Below are 19,604 nucleotides of genomic sequence, written 5' to 3' on the forward strand. Positions count from 1 at the left end.
TTGCATAAATTTAATAATTTAGTAAACATACACACACCCCTGTAAGTGAATTATAAAAAATAAACCACATTCGCTATTTGTAAAAGTGCGCAATTTATAACGTTCCCCTCGGCAATAAATCAAACAAGGAGCCTGCAAAATCGAACAACCACGTGCAGTGCAATGCTTAATATAATTGAAAAAGGCCACCGATGAAAAAAAGTGGGCATCCTAGCCACCGCAGGCCGGGAGAGAGACGTCGTGGAACGAAATCATCGTCGCCGAGGAGTCGGGGGTCGCGCAAGCCTCGAGCGTTCGCGGCGTCGTACGCCATCCACAGTTGGTGCCAGACCGTCGAAGGGCCGACGTCTCTTCGTGCGTCCCTTTCACCGTTGGAAACGCACGTCGCGACGACCACCTGCCAACACGAATCTCCCGCGGTTCCCATCCCGGCATGTAACAAGTTTCATTCGAGTCAGTGAACGGCGTCCAGGCGAAGCGTAAACATGGGACCGATATCTGTTCTGTGTCTGTTTGTGTATGTTAGTGCTTCCGTGTGTGGATACTCGTGGCCCAGTGAGGAGACCACCACGCGCTCGTCCCAGTCCAAGGATTTTCACAGCGATCCCCTGGTGGTGGAGACCACCACCGGTTTGGTTCGTGGATTTTCTAAGACAGTGCTCAGTCGTGAGGTGCACGTCTTCACCGGGATCCCGTTCGCGAAACCACCGATCGAACAGCTGAGATTTAGGAGACCGGTCCCCATAGATCCCTGGCATGGAATACTCGAGGCCAACAAACTGCCCAATTCTTGTTACCAGGAACGTTATGAGTACTTCCCGGGATTTGAGGGTGAGGAGATGTGGAATCCTAACACAAACATATCGGAGGACTGTCTGTACTTGAATATTTGGGTGCCACAGCGCTTGCGCATTCGACACCACGCCGACAAACCTCCTCAGGAACGACCGAAAGTTCCCATCTTGATTTGGATTTATGGCGGAGGCTACATGAGCGGTACTTCAACTTTGGACATATACGATGCAGACTTGATCGCGGCTACAAGCGATGTTATTGTAGCATCGATGCAGTACCGCATCGGGTCATTTGGATTTTTATACCTCAACAAGTACTTTCCCAGAGGTAGCGAAGAAGCTCCTGGAAACATGGGCATGTGGGACCAAGCAATGGCCATACGTTGGATCAAAGAAAACGCAGTCGCTTTTGGCGGCGATCCGGACCTAATTACGCTCTTCGGGGAGTCCGCAGGTGGCGGCTCGGTGAGCCTTCATCTAATTAGTCCTGTAACCAAAGGCCTAGCTAAAAGAGGCATACTCCAATCAGGCACTATGAATGCGCCCTGGAGCTACATGACTGGCGAAAGGGCTGAACAAATTGGCAGAATATTGGTGCAGGACTGTGGCTGTAATGTTTCTTTGTTGGAGACGCAGCCTCATCAAGTAATGGACTGTATGAGGGCGGTCGATGCAAAAACCATCTCCTTGCAGCAATGGAACTCTTACACGGGAATTTTGGGTTTTCCCTCAACACCTACAATTGATGGGGTCTTTCTCCCAAAGCATCCGATGAAAATGTTAGCTGAAGGGGATTATGAAGATATGGAGATCTTGTTGGGAAGTAACCACGACGAAGGTGAGCAGTTATTGTAAATTGAACAATAGTTAATGAAGTTGATACATTTAAACAAGTAATTTTAAAATCAATTACGTTTGGAAACAATTTATATTACTGCATGTTGTGCAGGAGCGTAGCAATTATGTCACAATGTTCACGTTACATGTTATTTAAGGATGAAATTACTTGAATATTGATACATATGTGATATTCATTAAAAAAACATACATTTTTTTCTTTTTATAGCTACATTTACTATTTTTTTAAAAATAGCCCTGCGTTACTATATATAATGAATACGCCACTGGTGCATCGTTTAAAGCATAAATATGTAATATTACGAGTTAATTGTACATTTGTAATTATTATGAATGGACATATATGTTGAATTTGTTTATATGTGAGATTTTAGCATATATATTTTAAGTGATTTAATAAAGAAACCTTATTTCATTGTTATTTAGTCCTTTTCAAATAGAGTATTATTTTATTTTATTATAAATTTTATAAAATATAATAATAGTTATATAAATCAGTTTATAATTATGCAGCATTTATTAACTTTTACAGAAGTTTATTCTGTTTTAAAATATTCTTTTTCAAAGACTTAACAATACCTAAATCCTTTCTAAATTCAATGTTCAACAGTCTATACAGAGAAATTGATATTCTACGACTTTATAAACCACTCTATCAATTTGTTTTTATTCAATGATATTAAGTTTTCTAGAAAAGTAAAACAGGGCCTATTGTTGGTAATTTCTAGCTTAACGTTACAACTAACTTTAATGGTATTGTATTCCGGTTAATTAAAAATTAAAATTTAATTTTTATGGATCACTTTAAGTGCGCCATTTTATGTGTTTAACTTTAATTAAACAGTTTTCCACAGATTTTTTACATATTTGCTATTTCACTAGTAAATTTAATTAAATTTGTTAAAATGTATGATATACATCGCACATAAAATGAAATGGAGGCAAAATAAATGGATTGGCTTAATAAATTAGGTGAAAAATTGTACATAAATCTGTTAATCACTTAGTGAAAAAAAAGGGAAATGAAAGTGTGTGGATGGACAAACGATTGAGTAGTCGTAAGTCACGCAAGGTCTCGGAGTTATCGGTTCCAGTTCCACAATCCTGATGACGGGATCTTTTTAACCTTCGGTACTTCAAAAAACAACGTCTATCATTAAACAAAATCAATGTCAGGAGGTAGTTTAATGCGATTTTTATGACCTACACAACGTTTTTGCATGTTCGAGTCATTCGACCAAGTTACATTGTTTCCGAATTCACATACGGAAAACGCAATGTAAAACGAATAGCTATGAAAAGTTTCTACTGCAATTTCAACTGCTTATTTTGGAATCTTTTCATTATCTGTTTTTATTCTTTTTTTTAGTTTTTCATTGAACCATTGAGAAGTTTCTGTTGTTACTAAAATTAAACAGTTTTTTACATACTTTTGTGGTTCTAATAATTATTAGTAAAATTATTATTATTATTATTATGAAATGAATGATGAACATTGTCAAAAATAGAATATATATATATATATATATATATATATATATATATATATATATATATATATATATATGATACTTTCGTAAAAATTAATATAAATTTCAATTATTCTAAAAAAATTATTAAAATATTTTAAGAAGTATGTATTAAATGTTTATAATATTAAAATACTGATATAATAATTAATTATTATTAATTAAAAAATCATTTTAAAAGTGATTATTAAAATTGGAACAAATTTGGTTTCCGATTAAGTTATTAAATGACGAATTACATTGACGCTGTTTTCAATTTCGTTTTTAATTATTGAGCCAAGCACCCTCAAAGTTTTATTTAAATTACTAAAAAACTTTTAAACGCCGAGATTATTAATTATATTTAAGAGTTCAATTTATTTCAACAAATTCATCACCTTAAACCGATTAAGTGGCCCGATAAAAATTGTAAATTGTCACATCATTATTAAAAAACCTAACGGAACCAAAACTTTACAGTCGCGGTAAAAAAAATAATTGTCTGTTCGCGTGACTATTAAAATTTCCACGTTGCGCCCGGTCTGTGGAGTATTTTCGGTCATCAAGATCTTATGGATTTCACGGACATTTATTGACATCGGTGACATTGAGATACGTGTTTACTTCACTGAATCGTTGTCCGACACGTTTTGTCATTTTCAAATTAATTGCAACGGATATGACAGCTTTATCGTCCTTGAAACAGAAACATGGGTTGCAATAACTCGGACAGGTACAGGATAAGTTGAAAACTTATAAATGGATTAAGGTGTTAACCCACATTGTGCTCAAAATTAATATCTATTAACAATTTCATGAATGAGGTATTAAGTCTGCACACCCCATTATTTACATGTAAATAGTGAAATTTATTAAATTGTTAGAATATATTTGTTATAAGCTTTATTCATTATAGACGACACAATAACATTTTTATTAATGCAACATTTTACAATTACATTTTTTATTGTACAATATAATTTTTAGAAAGTATACCTAAATGATTATATTTATTATTTGCATGTACGTAGATTATTAACATGTTATTAATTATTGCTCTGTAAATATAAATTCCAATATCTTATTATTGCTATAAATAATAATGGAACTGTTAAGATAATATAGAAAAATAAATAATTTGGTAAGTGATGTGCAAAAACAATTCATACATATCATATATTTATTTGTTTCTTATCTTCTGAACAAAACATGTTCTTTTAGTTGATTTGTTTAAATTTTATTTTGTTAATTTTTGATTCTTTTGTAAGTATTAATATTAAAAATATATATTTTAGGTTATTAAATTACTTGTTGAAAAAATCAAAAGATATGTTACATCCAGACAATTCGGGAACATAAATGGGAATAAAATAATTGCCAGATTTATCAACAATAAATATCACATACACCCGAAGGATGTTATGGTCATTAAACGCTTTTCATTCTACAAATAGATCTGTTGTCTTATTGCCAGCTATCAGCCAAGTTCCGGTGACGCACTGAATTATTTAAGGAGCTATTATTTAATCTATTTTAAACAGATAAAAAGGCTCACCGTAATCGTTGTATTGCGAAATTAAAATATAAACTGCACGTCACACTAATTTGGACTTCCGCAATGTGTATTTTCTCGAATTTGTATGGTACAGGTTCGATATTTCAGAAGAGTCTTGTCTGGGAGTAAGCTTGTAAATTTGCTTGCAAAGATTATTTCTTTTATTTTTATGGAAGGATAAACCAAACATGGGCTTATACTAAATACATCGTTAGGTGTTCCATTATTCAATGCAGAGAATCCTGTTAACGGGATAAACCATTAGACATTATTTATTGCACGTTTATGCCATTGCGATTCTGGCAATCTGGCCGGTGTTTACTGAATTAAACTTGCAAGAGAAAGAGATGTCATTGACAATTTCGGAAGGCGTCGTTCAGATTGATTTTTAGTGGACAAGTTGAGGAAAGTGGTACTCATTGATTTACCTTGATATTAATTTTATGAAGTGATAAATATTGTCCTGAAGTACTTAATTTAACTTTCAAAGTCCGTCAAAAACTGGTGGGGAGGCTGAATTTGATTGAAAGTCATGTCAGGAAGTCTTGCTGGTCATGGCAAAAATTTTACATCCAATCTAACGTTATTTTGTTGGGAAACATCATTGTCAAGGATTATAAGGTAACGCAGCCAATAAGGTCAAATTAAATGGGACCGACTACCATACGCAATGGTACATATTTCCCCATAAAAAATGTTTATCTTATCATTCTCTGGGGTGCATAGTTTAACGAAATCAGAACACTCTTACGTAAGTTGTTGTCTACACGTCCATGGATGGCTTCAATTACAGTTAATCATACTGACATTAGTACAAAAAATCTACTCAATTTTGAGTAGAATGTGTCGCCAAATTTTCTTTAAATTGAAACACTCACATAAAATTTATATTTCGATGATGTTACTGTAATAATATAAATTGTGCTTCCATTGTGTTTGTGATACCAGTTCAGAATCTCTCACATTAAGCGCAGAAAAGCTTGTACAAAGGTACAAAACAACAGATGCACTAACTAACACACGCACAAAGAGCAAAGCAAAAACCTTTCGACATTCGGTTAGCGTCAGCTGCATTAATTAGCAACAATTTCTGCCGCTTCCGTCCAGGACATTAGAGCGAGAATTTTCTTTGTGGATGGACAATGTTTAAATATCGTTGAAACGGCCGGCAGGAAAATGTAACCGGATATGGAGATTTGTAAGTGCCAACTGTGGCGAATTTAAATAATAAAATTCTTCGGCCAACACAAAGCAGCGGGCAATGTTAGATTTGGGGAAACAAGAACGGAATTTTGCTGCGGCCGTCGTCTAATTTAATCTGACATTTTAACATTTCAGAATTTTGCCAGAGAACAGTTCATTAGTCTTGACATTACAATATTGATTGCACATAATGAGTAGAAAAGAAAATGGCAATTTTTTCCGCTTTAATTGTGAATCCTTTTGTAGTTTTAAGTGGATGTAAGGACTAAATCGGACAGAGAAATCCGCTAAATCAACAGCGGAGTCATTTTAAGCGACTTTACATTATTCAAGCCCGAATCCTCTCAAGGATCAAGTCTGAAGGATCATCGGCGTTTAGCAAAATGCCCACAGTCACTGTGTCTAAAACGGATCTGGCACAACCAAACCGTGGTTTTATTTGCGCAGTGACAGAGTTATGTAAATCAAACGGCTTATTACGGTTTTAGATTTGTTCCTATGTTGGTTCGTGGTGACTGGTGGTGCCCATTATTCTTCCATTCATTATGATTTATGGACGGACGTGACGACACACTCTTCACGTGACTTACTTTTTAACAATTTCGGTCGCGAATCAGACCAACAGATAAATCTTACTCGGTTTAATTTCTCGTTTCGCGTAAATTTGTTCAGATATTTGCGCATTCGTATAATACTGGGATTAGGAAGATACTTCTGAATGTCTTGAGTAGGGCAGATTTATCTTCGCAAAATGTGCAGTTTAGATAAATAGATAATTGGCGATTAAATTTGAACAAATTAAGGAGGACAAAATGTGATCTGTGTCAATTTATTAGTATGTCCATCTATTTTTAACCTTTAAGTTCAATGTGTAACTTATTGGATTAAATCTCTAGACTTAATTACCTTAAATTATTAATTTAAGACTGTGCGCTTCCTTTCCCTATTGGGATTTTATAGTTTTAATATTATTTCAACAAAAATTTCTAAAATATAATATTGACAGTTATCAAAGTTTTCATTTCTATCCTAAAACTTCGTGTTTGTGAAACGTTTTCCGTCACGGTGATAACAAAAATGGGCCATTTGTTTGAAGTCATTTTGGTTCCTCACACTAGTTATTATTTGACTTTGTATTATGCAGGTGTTGGGGTAATTTGAGTGGCGCGCTCACATGCACTAATTGTGGAATTCCGTGAGACCGAATTCATGTACATTAATCAAATGCTCTCGCCGAAATAATACCGTCCGCTTCGAATTACACGTACAATCCAATCGGTCACTGTATATAGTGTCAATCTGCCGTAACAATGGATTTCGCATTGAACAGCGTCCCGAACTGGGGGTTGCAACTCCCTTGCGGGTCACACTTGATAGGAAAGTATTAAATACGTGTGACAACGAAAAGACCGTTTACATTTTGGAATATTTTAAGACACAGTAATACTATTATACACAACCAAACTCATATGGAATCACAGCAGTGACAATTTCACTGTTCGCTGAACTCACTACTCAGATTTTAGATAAGGGAACAAAATGAAGTCGCTTGGAGTTAGATCTGGTGAGTAAGGCGGATGATCAAGCAGTTCAAACCGTAATTCGTGGATTTTTGCCATGGCGACAGCTGAGGTGTGACACGGCGGTTGTCTTGGTGAAACAGGATTTTCTTTTTCTGCTGATGTGGCCGTTTTCCACAATTTCTGCCTTCAACTTGTCAATTAATGATGCGTAGTATGCTCCTGTAATTGCTTTTCCTTTTTGAAGATAATCAATTAAGATAAATCCATGACTATCCCAAAAATCTGTCGCCATCACTTTCTCAGCCAAAAAACAGTTTTTGCTTTGCAAACGTAATTATAAATTAGAGAATTCATCGTTAAATTAGGGGAAAAATTTAATATATTTGATACTATGTAACAAGAAATTCATGCAGTAAAATATTGTTTTATAAAATATTTCTCCCTTTAACCTCGTTTGCATTGTTTTTAAAAGTGTTCAAAATGTTTCCAATGTAATATTTGGTTGTCAAATCGGAAGAAAATGTTCATATTTTGGAAGATTTTGATAATTTAGACGAAACAGTGTCACGAGTACACTTATTAATTTTTACTGGATGTATACTTTTTTACAGAGAATGTTCAGAATCTAATTTAAACATTCAATAAAATGTTTAATTACTAAACTGTACAATACATGAATATTTGTAGAAAATAAAATATTTGTAAAAAACAAATGGAATAAAAAAGCTTAAATTTCGAACAAAATTCATTTCCAAATATTCAAATAATTGGTTTAAATAAAAACATTTATTTAATGATGAAAAGGAATTGTTGAACATAAATCAAAATAAACTAAATATTTTTAAACATCCAACTTTTAAACAATATAACAAATATATTTAATCCATTTGATCTCTAGTTTTAAAAAGTGACCTTCCATTGTTTTATAAAATGGAATAATAAATAAATGGAATATTTTTGAAAACCACGCATTTGTTTAATGTACATTTGGACCGGTACCATTGTTCGACACCTCAATCGGGCCGACAATTCGAAAAAACGGCGGAAAATTCACCGAAAAACAGATACAAACCAATCAGACATCGAAATTCCCATGGAAAATTAAACCATTCGTTCACGTTCAACACGTTACGGTCGCCCACACAATCGTGTGCGGGCGGAGGCGTTATTGTCGCGGTCCCGTTCCGCCGTTCCCGTCCCCGGAAACCGGAACGGAAACGGGAACGGGCGAGAAGGGACCGCGTTCTAATTGAACGTTGCACAGATGGCGGGGCCCGGCCGCCACCGCTGGCACTGCGACCTCACTTACCAAACCGAGATTGGCCATTGTCCTCCTGCAACCGACAGCTTGTTAGCCTACACTCCATCACCAATTCCATTTCCACAGGGAAATGCCCGCGCTAAACGGATCGGACTGTACGTTGGCACTGCCTGCACTGACGGTGTGGGGGTAGGTACGACGCTAATTAAATGTTTTATAATAATTAATGATATTTTAACTTATTACAAACCGGTCAGTATCATTTTTAAATATATAATACTAATGCTCATAATTTGTTCAGAAACATTAATAAACATGAAAAATACTTGTTGTAACCATAAATTTTCTTTAATCCTCTAAAATGAGTACAAACTATAAAAAATAAATTAAAATAGTTGACAACTCGTGTAATAAAAGTTTAGCCGCAGAGCATTTATAAATTTAACTTCCATTGTGTGGTTAAATGTTTACATAGTTTAAAATAAAATTCTTTCTCAGATGATTCAAACACGACGCTTAAAAAATTTAACATTTTGATTTCAATATTTTTGTTGCTTATAAAAGAATTATGTCAAACCTATCCGAAGATAATATAATGATGTTGAAAAAGCAACCAGCAGTATAGTAGTAAATTAGATACTAAAATTGTTTTCCTTGTGAATTTTGTAGCAATATGAAATATTTTAGTAATAAACACTTTAGTTATTATTTTTGTTAACATTATTTAGACCATTCAAGAAATCGTAATAAGTCTGTAATTACTTACCTGATATTATTCAGTTAAGTTACATTGAACAGGGAGTTACGATACCTTATAAATAAGGTACCACATAACAATTTTTTCCACTAAAAAAGTTGATATTATCCATATGGTTCGAGGCAATTCGGTAAATAAAAAAGCATTACAATTTTAATAAGTTACGTGCCATAACTTTTTAAAATATGATTTTGAAACTGTTATTAATAAAAGTTTATTCATTTCTATAAAATATTTAAGATTAATTTGCCTAATTTAGAATAATACAAATGTTTGTGTCATAAATATTGTCATATTATGACAAATGAAATGTAAATACGCAATAAATAGCAAATATTTATTATTTGAATGTTTGTGTGATAAAAAGTTATTTACTAAATTGCCATTTTATTAAGTAATATTTAATATTACAAATGTTTTACAATTTTTCATAGTTCATTTAGTATTTATAATTTATTTGAGCAATTTTTATTTAAATGTATACATATTTTTTTGCTCTAGAGAATTAAAACATAAATGTTGTTATGTTATTTATTTACTCTTGAATAATAATATTCATAAAATAATAATTATAGAGTAAATAATAAATTAAATAATTTATTTATTTTATACATTATGTTAACTAGTCCGTCCGTCCAATAAATGAAATATGGGTTTTGCACTATTTGTAAGTAAAGATTTAAATTAAAAATAAAGGAAATAAATATTGAAGCAAAATTACATTTTGATTTTTTATAAATACTATTAGAAACAATACCAATTGTAACAGGTATTCAAGGTAATTTGATTACGAAGATGTTAGATTGGCAAGACCTGAAGTGTTTTTGAAAGACTCGTTACTAGATTTTTTTGAACCTTTGATTTCGTTATTCCACTCTCGTCTTAAGATGATCATCCAATCAGAAGGTTATATACTATTATTAATAATAATCTGGCAAAAAGGTTTATTTCATTGAAAGAAAATCTGAAATTGTCTGAAAAGTAATAACGAATGAAAGTTAAAATCTGGTACTTAAACAGACAGAATAACGTCGTTTGTGTCTCGGATAAAAATCTGAAAACATTACTGAAAACAACCGTTTTTATCACTTCTGAAAATAGAACAGATGTGAATAGGCGGTGATTTAAGGTACTGTAAGGTGGTACTTCATCTAGTTTTGAATTACTTGATGAATGTGGTTGGTTGTACCAACTCTGTTTTTTTTTTGTTTTAAACAACATTGTTGCCAAATTATATCTTAAATATTTCCTTTCTTATTTACCCTACTCTAATATACTCCTACTTGGTTGCCTATTGCCTATCATTTATAGACAAATGTATATTTGTCTATAAATGATGTACAATATAAATGTTCTCATACAATTTACAATAGGATACAAAATCGTAATACTCACAAAATAATTTGTTAATCAATTTAAAGCTCAAAGTAACATATTATTCAAAATTAATTTTTTCACAATTAGTTACATTTACAGAATTATTTTTAGTTTATTTATTACACATATTAATAATAATAATAATATGATTTTTTACCGCTGTGCGTTGTTGATTAATATTCAATTTCTTAAAAACCCATTGGATCAGCGACTACGTATAGTAAAAATCTTACTCGTGTTGATTTCTAAATTAGAAAAGTGTTGACATTTATTAGTTTAAGTTTATAGTTAAAATTTAGAATTATCGTAAAAAATAGACAAACCCTTGTAGGACGTGGAGAATTGTTTCCTTGAATACACAATGTTAAAATGATTCTTGAAATTAACTGAATATTTAGTTAATATACATTTTAATAACTGTAACCTGTTATAGAATTATTTTTGATTAACTGATCAAAAATTGAAAACCTGCAACTGGTTGTTAAATTCATATATCACGTCAACGGATTATTCATTTCTGGCGTAACGTCTCAATACCTGTAAACACTTGCGTGTTCCCCACAGAAAAAAAGCCACTACGATCTTTTGTGGTGTGATTTGAGCAGGATTTTGGGCCGCCCACATCTCCCACGAAACGATCCCGAACTCGTACAATGCCCGGGCGGGTGTGTGTGACGGCGAAAAGAGCCTTTTTCATAACGGTAATCCATTACATCGGCTGAGGTGAGCCTCAGACTCCCGCCCCCTACTTATACACAGCGCGGCGCAACGTCCTATATGAGGAAAAAATGACTACATTAACCACCTCTTTTGCTCGTGTGGGAATATATGAATATATTACCGTTAACGCATTTATAAGGAATATATTTTTCTTTTATTATCGTCTTCATTTACCTCGAGCCCCTCTACTTCGAGGCCGGAAATGAAATGAACGATGGCTTTTGAATATGACGGCAATTTATTTTGGGTTATATGCCGTTCACTACGTGACGTCTATTTATTCACCAAAATAAAATAGCATATAAAAATATGTGATATTTGAATAGTAACAGCTATAATAAATATTTTCCTAAGCAACGTATATAGTATATCTATATTTGTTCGGATTTATTGGTCTACGTTTGTTGGAATTATTTCCTGACGTTTCGCTAGCACGAGTGGCTAGCACCCTCAGAGGTCTGATTTGGTTCATGTCTCTTTGACATTTGATCTTAACAATTAGCAATTTTGGTGTTTTTGAGCACTGGTGCCCATATTTTATCAAGTTTCAATAGTTCTTTCCTATTGAAGTTGTTTCCATTGCTAGGACATCCTCCTTCTCTAATTCCATTGTGAATTTGACATTGTTATATTGAGAGTGTAGGTGTTTTAGAAACTGATCTAGTTTTTCTTGTCCATGTTTCCATATCAAGAATGTATCATCCATGTAACGATACCAAACAGAGTTTGTTGTTCCAAACGAAATAGCTCATATTGTCTGGAGGAATATTTCTGATATTATATTTAAGAATTCGTTGATAGGAACTTTAGTGAAAAGTAAAAAAGTGTAAACCTTTCAATATCTCAACAAAATGAGTGGAATCTTTGATAAAGGTTGGAGTGTTTCTAACATGAAGTTGTAACAATTGGTAAGATACTTAGTTAAATTATATGTTGTGATCCAGGAGTACTAACGACCTATAAACCCTAACAAATATAGATATGGAAACAATGGTCACGAAAGCCTTAACCTTTACATGTATAGTACCTAATTCTTCCAAAGTTAATTTAACTGAATACATATGACATAAGATGCATCTTAAATTATTTATGAAAAGGAGAGCATCTAATCGATTGAATATTAGCATATTTGGAGTTTCAGTAGGTTGAACTGTTGTTGAGCGGGTCTGAGCGAAGGGTCAAAACCACTTATCTAGCCTTAGACATCTTATACAGATACATGTTAATGGGTTTACGATCTAATTAATTCAATTACTCGGACTGGACCCTACTTTGAATTCCAACTCCTGTCAATTTGGGTATTTACGTAAACTTTGCTTTTTAATACTATTAGTCACCGCAGAGGGACTCACAGAAAATTAACTATGTTGATTTTATTTTACTACCCATGTAGCAATTGTTAAATATATGTTGAAGTTATTGAAATTATGGTAGGCTATAGTTGAGTTATCAAAAGGCAGTAAAAGAAAAAAAAGTTTAAAGCGAAAGGGGAAAAATGTATACTTAATTAAAATTAAGTGACATTAACAAAACTGACAAACAATTAGAATAATTATTAATAATTTTATAATGATAATGATGACGAAGTTTTAATTGCATAAACGTTAATTTGAATATTTATTTCTTTGGATTTATTTTCACAATATCCTCCATACAAATTCAAAATTGTTACCAATTAGTTATTAACATTCTGAACTTAATTTTTGTTTTATGTAATTAGTCATAACATCTGTGATACTGCAGTACAGTTTAACTATGAAATGCAATAACACGTCTAACTTTAAAAGAATTAAAGTAAAGTTTTCAGTTCTTACCAAGAATTTTATTTTTGCATATACATTTAATTCTTTAAAAAAATATAATATATATAATAAATCATTACATTATTTTTATAACTTACAATTTCAATTACATTCACAATTAAATATTTCGTAGTTCATCTAAAAATAAATATATATTTTTAAATGTTCGTATTATTTAAATTAATATCATGAAATTAATTAAATTTTACATTTAATTTTTTGTCACTATTAATTTTTTACATAAAATTCTTCAAAGATGTAGTACAAAATACTTTTTTATAAATGTCCAATCTGAGAAAATAAATAGTTAGCATTTTTTAAATATATTCTACGTTTTTTCAAGTTTCTGTAAAAATGTGTTTTCAGCAGCGATTGTAACATAAATATATACTTAATACAGATAACTTTTTAATCGGCGTATGTTTATTTAATTTAAATAAGGAAAATGTTTAGATCTCTTTTTAATTACATGATCAAAAACAAATAGTACGTATAATACAAAATTAAAGTATACAATTTTTTTATTAATATACCACAATTGTATTGTGTATCAATTTTGACATTTGATTGTATTGCGAATCAAAAAAATTAACGGTACCAAATTTTTGCCGTGTGAAATGAGCTATAAGTAATAACAACTGCCGCCCTCCACCCTAAAAACAGACACCCAGCAATAGAAAAAATAAAATAACTGGAGAACTAACACGCAGCTATCTATCTGGTCTAGACAGGTTTATGGAAGCGGGGCCACATCGAAAGGCTGATGTGAAGAGGATTTCACTTTTTTTTCATTCCGATGGCGTAATTGAATCTGAAACAGGAGCTTTTTTCATGTCTTGTTACATTGAACGGTGTAATAGGGTCTTTAGTATTTCTAGTTTTTGCGTTTTGTTCAGTTGTATGATTTTCTTGTCTCTAATTGAACTGTTGGAAAAATGGTTTAAAATTATGCTTCTTTTTTTTCATATTTATATTTGAATATTACTTGCGGGATATTTCAACGCTTAAAATAGTTTGCACTTTATATTGGGGAAGGCAGTTTGTGAAATTTTTATTCCTCTCGTGTACGTATTTCAATAGTCACTAAAGGAGCTTAAGGGATTTAGATTTATTTATTTGCTTGCATGGGAGGGGATGAAATAAATAAAAATATTTGATGGAATCACAGTGTAATATTTAGTATATTTTTATCAAGTATTTTATATTATTTTACTCATTTAGTCAAATAATCAAATTTCTAATTATTATTATTAAGATTCAAAATGGCACTTTAAAAATACGTAAAAGTTTTTATAGTGTTCATATTAACAAATTCGTTAGATTTTAAATCTTTTAAATTTATGTGTCCTTTATTTATATTATAATATAATCGTTATATTTTGTATGTCATAAAATATCACTGAAAATAATTGTCAAATATAAATTACATTTTAATGATTTAAAATTGTTTCAGGTATGTGAAATATAATTTATTAAGTGCAATAAAGTAAGTATTAAAAGTTTTACTGTGTATGAAGAATATACATTAAGATATAAAATTAATTAAATTTATTATTGAATTACACCGAATGTATTAATTTAATATGGTCGCCAAGTTTTAAAAATCATAGTTTAACTATAAAACTTTTTCAGTGTGATTATGCATGTACTTTATGTTAATGAAAGTTAAATAATTTAGTGGACATATAAAGTTAATTTACGCGTCGCAGTCTCATTATTACATCAAAATTTGCGACCGTTACGCCCGAGCGTTAATTTGAAATAATCATAAATTAATTCGTGGGGAGCACCTTCGCCGTACCCGTTGTAAATCAACGGTAACGGCATCGCTTGCTTAGCGAAGTTTGCGCACAGTTTACTGGCATTAGCGAGGGGGACTGGAACTGAGGCAATGTGCCTGAAGCATATGAGAACCGTTCGGGTATCACATATTTTGTCATTATTGATGACGGTGGTTAAAGTAGGTGGCTTATTGTGGTGTTTATTTCCTTGTATACAAGGGATAACTCCCAAATAATTGAGGATATTGGATGACCAAATTATGGTGTCATGAATCATAGCTCAGAAACTAGTAATCCAATGGGATTATAAAAAATAATATCAGTAAAAGACGTGAAAAATAGTTTTAAATTTCTAAAATGACTATTAAGTAACACATCTGTATTATGACAAAAAAAGTGTTTCTAAATAATCAATTAAAGGTATTTTATTACCTAAGATTATTGATTGTAACGGGTTACCGGTGATAGTTCAATTAAATGTTAAATTGGTAAAACCAAAGTCTTTTTGAAAGACTCGCTATAACAGGTTAAAGGGAGCGATTTATTTTACACGAGATATCGATGATATTAGTCTATACAATTTTCACTCAATAATTAATTTCAATATCACTAACCTTTGTCTTCATTCAACAGATTTACTTCAACTAATGTGATGTATTACACTTTATACTCACATTTTTCACTAAACCGAAATATTAGATAATTTCTACTCACTGTTTTGCTGTTCTTAAATTTATAGTTTGGGAGTAATTAAAACTCAGGTTAAAACAACCTAACTATATTAACAGATAAATATAAGAAACACAAAAAACTAAACAAATAAAAATATAAAAATTGAGTGATTTAGAATTACTTAAATACTTGGTAAAAAGGTTAAATTCAACGAATATTTATAACCATTGATTTGATAAACAGTAAGTAAAAAATTACTAAAAAAATTTCGGTCTTGACACTTGACAAAATTCTGGTAAAAACCTAACGAAATAAATGAATCCCAGAGTTTTTATAAACTCGGATTCTAGGAAGGGGGTGAGGTAGGTGGCGACTTAAGACCCTTAAAAATCAGAACAACGATATTAAAGTACTTGGTCTAAAAAACCTTATTACAATTCAAAATAAAATACAATAAATTATTTCAATACAATTACAATTCTAATATCGTTTGCATAAGGAAAAACCATTGTACTTACAAATATTTTCAATAATGTAAATTCATTAACTAATTTTACTAATATTGAAAAACATAAAAAAGAACAAATTTACAATTGTCTAAGATTTCACGTAGGGGTAATATATAAAACTTTTTAATTAATTAATTTAATTTAAGAATATTTTATTAAATAGTTCTACAAAAAGACATGTAGAAATCCAGCCATTTAAGTTATGAACCAACTGTGCGACAACATCCTGGCATTTAATGAGGGTTCGAAAGGAATCCGTTATGTAAAAAACAACGTATAGATTACGTTAAGAATATTTTTAACCAAATTTTGTATGATTTTATGACTTTTTTTATAATTAAATATGATTAATAAGATTGATTTTAAGAAAACCCATTAAAATCTGAAAAATTTGTGACAATCCAAATAAAGTGGTGGTTTAAAATTCTCCCACGAAGCAATTAAATAACGGTTTTTTGGCTCTTTTACATGATTATTTTAATGTTTTTTTTTTTTTTTGAACAAAGGGAAATTTTAAAAACCCCTCTCCGGATACCGATCCAAAGATCGTGACCAAATATGTCAGACACATGAAAATTCAAGTAGGAATGACAAGACATACATGCGAGGCATACATGGATTTACTGAACCAGAAGACGCAAGGCAGGCAAAGTTACCAGTCCCCTGTCAACCGATCGAGGAAGGTCTGAGATCTTCCTGGGAAAGGATTGGAATTGCAGTTGGATCCGTTAGCTTCAAACTGCCACTGGCTTGTAGAGTGGTACTGAGCCCTAGGATCAGGAGAAGGTGGACCTATCCTGGAGAATATTAATGTTGAGATGCCTTGCCAATTTTTATTATAAACAGTTTGGGTCAACGAAAGTGAATTAATTTAATACGAGTATACAAGAAAAGACTTTTCTTTGTTCTCTCTTCCATTATGATTAAACATTAAAAATTAAAGAAGTTGATAAATGTTATAGCTTGATATCTTCTTTATTACCAGAAATATGAACAAAAATATAAAATATATATATGGTCATCAATGGATGTGGTATAAAGTATGGGATGTACTAAAAATTCTATTCAGATTAATATATTAATTTTATTGTTGATCAGCTTACATCACTTGTCTAGAATTTTATTATGGGGGTAAAAAAGTAGTTTCCGTTACAATAAAAGAGAACAATGAAAAAATCCAATATCATTAAAAAATATTTTGAAAAACTATGTTACATATATTACTGTTTGTTTTAAAATTAAATCTTCTTTGTTATATTTCGTTGTCTTCTACTCACTGACAAAGACATTGCAAGAACAAGAAGGGGCTGTCTAAATTTTATATTGTTTTGGTGAAACATAGATTAATATCTAGCAATAGCATGAAGTAAACGATTAAAATTTGGTAATGTTGTAATATAGGTTTTCTTATGTAAACTTTTTTTTACTACAATTCAAAGAAATTGTGTTATTCGTGTTATATCATGGAATGGTATTACTCATGTATGTACTCAACGTTTTCTTCAAGATGTATTGAAGCCTTACTGTTCTTCCTTACCTTAATCAACTCGGGTATCCAATATTTCATCAAGATAATGCTCTAACTTATATTGCCAGAGTTAGTTTAAACATTTTTTAAAAGACCAATGTGAATATGATATCATGGCCAGCTAGATCTCCCGATTTTTCACATATAGGATATGTTTGGGATATGATGGAAGGAAGGTTAGGAAATTTGTTCCAGTCCCCACGGACTTTGGAGGTTCTAAGACAAGTACAGGTAGCTTGGACTATTATACCGCCAACCTCATTAAATCAATGCCAAGACGTATTGAGAAGTATTTAGATAATCTCGGTGGGAAAACAATTATTAACGAAATTATTTAAAAAAATCTAAAATCTTTTATATTTTTTTCTAAATTTTAATCATTTAATCTTTGTTATAACATTTTTGTTTTACCAAAACAATATTAAGATCTACGAATTTAAACAATTATATTAATAGGTTTCCATCATTTGGCCGCTTTGTTTGTATAATCCTTCCTATTCCATTTGCCATCATGGATGTTGATTGCGAAATTGTTTATACTTTTACAAGTTTCGGAATCTGCCGATCTCATCTTTGGAAGTTTAATCAACTTTTCGCCTGGCGATAATTCCCGCTACCGTAAATTATCGGAGGCATCGTAAAGCGGCAGATCGCGCCACAAGCACCGGGGGGATGTTAGTTTTGAACGGCGGCGGCGGTCGAATGGAAGTGCGTTAGCGGTTGGCGGGCGAAAGTTCACTGCGGCCGTCGATATCCCAGTTTCCATTACGGCAATCGCGGCGCTCCGGACAACTAATAACGCACATTTATTATGCGTGCTCGTTTTAATTGTCCTTTGGAGACCAATCGGAAAGAGTACGGTGTGGCGGCAACCATCACAAATCACGATTTATTTCGACGTGTGTGTAACCTATACGTTTCACTGACGTTGCAAACTGTGTGCCATTACATTTTGTCTATAAAAAAAACTTTTATACAAATTTATCAATAATTATTATATATAAATTTGTTTATTTAGCTGTATTTTAAATGCCGCAAACATATCAATAACTCAATAAAATATTTAAAAATAAGTGAATTGTTTTTTGATATAAAATATTAAAAATTATAGATGTGCGCATTCGCCATTTTTTAACATAACAAATTTTCAAAGAGGATATTTGTAAACAATTTAATTGTAAAAATCAATAATAAATTTACTAATTGTATTTAAAATTTGAGTTATATAAGAACGTAGAAAATATAATTATACTCCTGTAATTCTACAAACTATCTATTAATCTCCACTTCTGTCTGGTTTTCATATAATGTTTTGGTTTATTATTTATTTTTAATTATTAACTAAATATTCCGGTATTATATGTATTCTTTATATTTTTAAAACATGCTAAATTTATTTTCTTTAAACCACTTTGAGACTTAACTAAATTATTAACTAAACATACAGGTATTATATGTATTTTTTATATTTTAAAGCATACTTTAATTTATTTTCTTCAAATCATTTTAAGACTAATAAATAAATATTTGTATTATTACTTTCTTTTTCTTGTTTTATACTGGGTAATTTATACATTGCATAATTTAATAGTATAACTACATTTAATTTATAAAAAAATTAGATTGTTTTAACTTAACGGTGGATAAATGAAGAGAGGAAAGAAATTGTTATTGGTCGAATATTACAAAAAATATATTTAATATTTTAATATATTTAGTCTAAATTGATATACTAATCAATATTTTATTTATGATT

The 19,604-nt window shown here is 31.4% G+C and overlaps 1 protein-coding gene across 2 annotated transcripts in view; it reads left to right on the forward strand.

Moving 5' to 3' along the window:
• Positions 1–331: 331 nt before the first annotated feature.
• Positions 332–19,604, forward strand: part of LOC109595679 (acetylcholinesterase) — a 102,763-nt gene continuing 83,490 nt past the window's right edge. For both annotated transcript variants that reach the window (XM_020011097.2, XM_049964905.1), the window contains exon 1: positions 332–1,632. In XM_020011097.2, coding sequence (XP_019866656.1) covers positions 486–1,632 — 1,147 coding nt within the window. In that variant the 5' untranslated portion in view covers positions 332–485. The remainder of the gene's footprint in view (positions 1,633–19,604) is intronic.

The sequence above is a fragment of the Aethina tumida genome, chromosome 3, assembly GCF_024364675.1.
Source record: "Aethina tumida isolate Nest 87 chromosome 3, icAetTumi1.1, whole genome shotgun sequence".
NCBI lineage: Eukaryota > Metazoa > Arthropoda > Insecta > Coleoptera > Nitidulidae > Aethina > Aethina tumida.